Raw genomic sequence first — 5,847 nt, 5'->3', positions numbered from 1 at the left:
GACAGGCCCTCCTTTTCGACTTCTCCTTCAAGTTACGTGAACCCGCGACTCGTGAGAGTCACATACGCGCGAGCTTTGACACACTCCCTCATACAAAATACAATCGTACATGGATAACCGTGATACGACCAACATCTTCTTTCCATATTGGGCGTCACCACAACAAATCCTGAGGATATTGAGCGCCATGTCGTCGCTGCGATGAATGCTCCTCTCTTGCTTTGTTGTGAGTTAGGGCTTCATTGCCCCTTGGATCCTCATTCTCAGCAGCACCTTACCTTTGATCGCAAGGTTTTGCTGCTCAGTATGATCATGATGTTTGTATGCTCCAGCTAATAGGCGAAAGAGTTTCTAGTAGTATGTGTCATAATTTTGCGCCTCCTAGGGAAGCGCGTAGTCTTAACCTTGTTGTCAAAGTCCAGGGTCCGAGGGCTGTAGATCTTAGCCCTCCATTTATTGCAATTTCCAAGCCGGAATTCTCAATTGTAGCCCTTGGATGGGCGCCACATCAACATGGAGAATGATTGCCAAGTTTTGCAAATGATTTGATCGCATGTCAACAATTAGAATATTCACGAGTGTTCGCCATGTCAACACACGAAAAATTGGCTCCATGCAGCCAATCATTGCAATCTGAGCAACTGAGTTGTCTACGCAAATTGTAAGGCCCCCCTCCCCTGGACATTTGACGACAAGGAATGGTCATCCACTGATCATTCCCTTCAGAAAGCACTCCCACCATGGCTCCCAACATCGGTCGCCCTTTCTTTAAGGGAATGGAAATGGAATGGTCCCATTCCGTACACCTTAATTTCAGTTGTGTCAATAAATTACTCCGGCCCTCCTTTTCGGCTTCTCCATCAAGTTAGGCCTACGCGAACCCGCGACTCGCGAGAGTCACATACGCGCGAACTCTGACACACTACCTCGTACAAATCGTACATGGACAACCGTGATGACGACCAACGTCTTCTTTCCATCTTGGGCGTCACCACAGCAAATCCTGAGGATATTGAGCGCCATGTCGTCGCTGCGGTGAGTTCTCCTCTCTTGCTTTGTTGCGAGTTAGGGCTTCTTCGCCGCTTGGATCCCCATTCTCAGCAGCACCTTATCTTTGATCGCAAGGTTTTGCTGCTCAGTATGGTCATTATGTTTGTATGCTTCAGGCAGAAGAGCAAGCTCGGCAACAACAGAGAAAGAAGAAGAAAGGCTTGGACGTGGAAGAGCAAGAAGAGGAAAAGGCACAAATAGATACCGAAGTTGAGTTCGGTGAAGAGGCCCGCTATGAAGCTCTTCTTAGAGATCGCTTGCATGTGTTGAATCAGGAAATCAATGCTGTGGCAGCTGGCTTAGATTCCCTTGAGCAACAGGAGAAGGTTGAATCTGTGGAGGATGCTGATGATGATAATAAGAGCGAAAACCAGGCAGATGAACAGCCCCAGGTAGCTGAGGGTTATGATTTGCAGCGTGCACTGGCTGAAGAGCGGTTTGCAAGCTTGGAAAACAAGAGGACTCGGCTCCTCCAGAAGTTGCTCACATTGGAAGCTGGCCTAGGGAATGTTCATGAGGGTTACGAAGAAAATGATAGTGATGCAGATATTGCAAGAGGAAAATCAAAGGATCAAAAAGCAAAGTCTGTTATGTTCATGGATTCCAACCTTATGGATCCGGAAAGTGATGAGTTTGACGATGCACTCAATTCCAACTCCGGTTTCGTTGAAACTGTAATGTGCGCTCTCTCAGTCTGTGTCTGTGCATGTTGATTATGAGGATGGTCTTGCTTTTGTTATTGGTAATTTTCTTTTATCTGGATGTGCATAATTCTATATGGAGCCAATAATTGTAGGAGAGGGATCGTCTGATAAGGACAGGCGTGGTTACCCCATTTGATCGTCTGAAAGGTTTTGAACGACGAGTGGAAAGGTCTTCGCTTGATCCAAGTCAGAGGTGTGTGGATAGCTCGATTGCTAATGCAGCTGCCTCAATGGCTGCCATAGCCAAGGCGAGGCCAACAACAAAGCTGCTTGATGTATCTGAGCTACCTAAGCTGGCACCACCCACTCATGAGTTTCGTAGAATTCGGAAGGTGAAAAGACACATGGACTCCGAAAGTAAGGTTGGACAAACACCAGCTAAGAAACAGGGAATGAGGAGGAAAAGGCCTTTGCCAGATATAAAGTGGAGGAATAGGCAGGGTAAAGAGAGTGCTTCAGAAAGAAGTACAGATGATGAGGATGAGAACGATGATGATTTTGACAATGCCAGTAGTGGTGAGGTTTCCATTCAAAGTATCATTGTAGCAAGTGTATTGTTTGTGATTGGAGCTGTATGATTTGTGTAGTAGTTCTAGTCTTATCTTCGTTCTTAGTATTCTTGCATCTCTCTTTTAATTTGGGTATATAGGAAGTGTGGAGGAAGAGGAACCACGAGTAAAGGCTGGGAAGAGAAAAAAGAAACTGAAGAAACAGAGAGAATCAGATGAAGAAGCAGGGAGTGAAGACGTATTATTGGAAGGAGGACTGCGGATACCCTCTTCAATCTACAATCATTTATTTGACTATCAGAGAACTGGTGTGAAGTGGTTGTGGGAACTGCATTGTCAAAAAGCTGGGGGAATTATTGCAGATGAGATGGGGCTTGGCAAGACTATCCAGGTGACTGCATTTCTAGCTGCACTGCACCATAGTGGGCTGTATACACCAAGCATTATTGTCTGCCCTGTGACGCTTTTGCGTCAATGGAAGCGAGAAGTGAAAAAGTGGTACGAGGCATTTGAAGTGGAAATTCTGCATGATTCTGCAGTATCTAGTTCCAAGAAATCTGTCAAATCAAAGACGAAGAAATCTCAGGATGTGCACTCATCAGGTGATGATGAGGATGAAGATTATGAAGAGAAACAGGATGCTAAACTGACAAAGAGAAAAAGTGCTAATAGGTGGGATGCGCTTATCAAGCGGATTGTGAGTAGTAAGTCTGGCCTTCTTGTAACTACTTACGAGCAGCTTCGGATATTAAGAGAAAAACTACTAGACCAAGAGTGGGGCTATGCTGTGTTGGATGAAGGGCATCGAATAAGGAATCCAGATGCAGAAGTGACTCTTGTCTGTAAACAACTGCAGACAATTCATCGCATCATCATGACCGGTGCTCCAATTCAGAATAGACTCACAGAACTGTGGTCTCTATTCGATTTTGTTTTCCCTGGTAAACTGGGTGTTCTACCTGTCTTTCAGGCGCAGTTCTCTCTGCCGATTGCTATTGGTGGTTACACAAACGCAACACCCTTGCAAGTTTCCACTGCCTACAAATGTGCTGTTGTGCTCCGGGACCTGATTATGCCATATTTGCTAAGGAGGTTGAAGTCTGATGTCAATGCCCACCTCACGAAGAAGACAGAGCATGTTCTGTTTTGCAGTTTGACAGAAGAGCAACGCTCAGCTTATCGGGCGTTTCTGGCTAGCTCAGAAGTTGAACAAATATTTGATGGAAACAGAAATTCATTGTATGGTATTGATATTTTGCGCAAAATATGTAACCATGCAGACCTTTTGGAAAGGGAGCAAAGTGCAAATCACCCAGATTATGGTAACCCTGAAAGGAGTGGTAAGTTGAAGGTTCTTGCACAGGTTCTTGATGTCTGGAAGAGCCAGGGACATAGAGTTCTTATTTTCTCGCAAACACAACAAATGCTTGACATTATTGAAAGTTATGCTATCAGCAAAGGGTACACTTATCGAAGAATGGATGGCTCCACGCCTATCCGGCAGCGTATGGCGTTGATTGATGAATTCAATGAGTCATCTCATGTTTTTGTGTTCATCCTCACAACCAAAGTTGGCGGTTTGGGAACGAACCTTGTAGGTGGAAACAGAGTTGTTATCTTTGACCCTGATTGGAATCCGTCAACAGATATGCAGGTACTTTTTTGGATCCCAGGAGTGTTGTAGATTCTCTAAAAATGTATGTAACTTTATGTAGTTGTGGTTATTGAAGTAAATCTGAACGATTATTGAGAGAGAGAAAGATGAATGAATGAATATGGATCTATGGATGGATGGATGAATGGGTGATGTGAGGTTCAAAGGTAACCTACTCAAGCTCTTTCGTATAATAGTTGAAATGTTAACTTGTGCAGGCCCGAGAACGGGCTTGGCGCATTGGTCAAACACGGGATGTGACTGTTTATCGCTTGATAACTAGAGGCACTATTGAGGAAAAGGTTTATCACCGCCAAATTTACAAGCATTTTCTGACAAACAAAATTTTGAAGGACCCCCAGCAGAGACGCGTTTTCAAGGCAAGAGATCTGCGAGATCTTTTTACATTAAATGAAGAAAAACATGATTCCAGAACAGAGACTTCAGCTCTGTTTGCGGAAGTGGGAAATTTAGAGCTAAATCATGACATGGAAAGAGACCAAACCACAGGACCTTCTGTCCCTGGTTCTGTAAAGGAAAGTTCTGGCAAGTCTGAAGCTGCGATGGAGGGCGAAGAGTCTCGGGAAGATGAGTCACACATCTTGAAGTGTCTTTTTCAAGCTAACGGCATTCATGTGAGTTTCATCATGACTTTTGCTTCTAATGCTATAGGGATGTTCAACATAATTCTCAAGTTTGTGTTTATTTTTCTACAGTCAGCATTAAATCATGAGGCTATAGAGTCCATGAATGATTTGGAGAAAATGAGAGTTGACAATGAATCTGCGAGAGTTGCCCAGCAAGCAGCGGCAGCGGTAATGCAGTCTCGCCTTCAAAGGAGGAGTGACAGCATAGCTGTGCCAACTTGGACTGGTCGATCAGGAGCTGCTGGAGCTCCTGTGGCCGTGCGTAGACGATTCGGTTCAACCACGAACAGTCGGTTGTCGTCATCTACAGGATGGACTGAAGGAAGCCAGATTGGTTCCTCTAGTGGTAGTCGCATAGAACCACTAGTGGCTGGTGTGGCTGGATGCTCTACTGGGGCAGCCCTTAGCTCCTCAGATATCCTTGCTCGCATAAGAGGCCGAGTTGGATCAGGTGGGGAGAGTGCAACCCACTCTACCAATGGTGGACCTTTTGGTCTAAGAGGCAGTGCAAGAGCCGGAATGCCCACTTCTTCACAGAATGGTGGGGAACGGCGGACGCTTCCAGACCAGCTGCGTTTGTTTATAGAACAGGAAGGTGGAAGCGTTTCGTCGACAAGGATTGTGGCAGAATTCAAAGATTCTGTTCCAGCTAACAATGCTGCGTATTTTCGCCAAGTCTTGAAAGAGGTGGCAATTTTGAGAAAAGAAGGCACAGAGGGAAGGTGGGTGCTTAAATCCGAAAACCAATGATTTAAGAGTTTGAGAGCAATCAGGAGATCTGGATTTAACTACGACTCAAAAACACAGGTTTCTGGGTGGGTCGCATGCCTGTCGGACCTCGTCTTCTTGTAATCCTTTTGTACAAACTTTCTTTTGACTATTTTTGAATGTAAAGCAGGGCAAAAATGGAGTACTTGAGAAAGGGTTATTGTTGAAGGATACACTACGATTCCAAAGGTTTAAAAAGGAAATAGCAATAAACTGTCATTTCACATTAAGCTATTTCCGCACCTGTACAGATAGCCATAGTGAGAAATGCATGTTTCTGATATTTGGGTAGCCTAACTTGCCAACCTATGGGAGTATTAGAGTCTGTTCACAATGGACCTGGAATTCGTAACTGATTGCAAGGACGTTACAAACCCACTTTGTTCACGTGGAATCCGCAGAGGGAAGATTTTGAGTTTGTTAGTGATTGTTTGCAAACTCTCCTGCGTGGAAAGGACCAGGAGGGGAATCACAGATAAAGCCAGCCACCTTAAGTACGGAAGTCAGGAGGACGT

At 44.9% G+C, this 5,847-nt stretch overlaps 1 protein-coding gene across 1 annotated transcript; it reads left to right on the top strand.

The window, feature by feature from the left end:
* Window positions 1-849: 849 nt before the first annotated feature.
* CHR8 (chromatin remodeling 8) lies at window positions 850-5,505 on the top strand. The gene is made up of 6 exons (XM_086486320.1): window positions 850-1,035; window positions 1,167-1,724; window positions 1,847-2,270; window positions 2,404-3,917; window positions 4,136-4,552; window positions 4,634-5,505. The coding sequence occupies exons 1-6, from the start codon at window positions 943-945 to the stop codon at window positions 5,312-5,314; spliced, it is 3,687 nt and encodes a 1,228-aa protein (XP_086342446.1). The 5' UTR covers window positions 850-942; the 3' UTR covers window positions 5,315-5,505.
* Window positions 5,506-5,847: the final 342 nt, after the last annotated feature.

Source organism: Adiantum capillus-veneris, chromosome 17 (genome assembly GCF_014529385.1).
Source record: "Adiantum capillus-veneris isolate H3 chromosome 17, ASM1452938v2, whole genome shotgun sequence".
In the NCBI taxonomy this organism is placed as follows: Eukaryota; Viridiplantae; Streptophyta; class Polypodiopsida; order Polypodiales; family Pteridaceae; genus Adiantum; species Adiantum capillus-veneris.
Note: the sequence above shows the minus strand (reverse complement) of the source record. Positions and strands in the feature narration are given on the sequence as shown.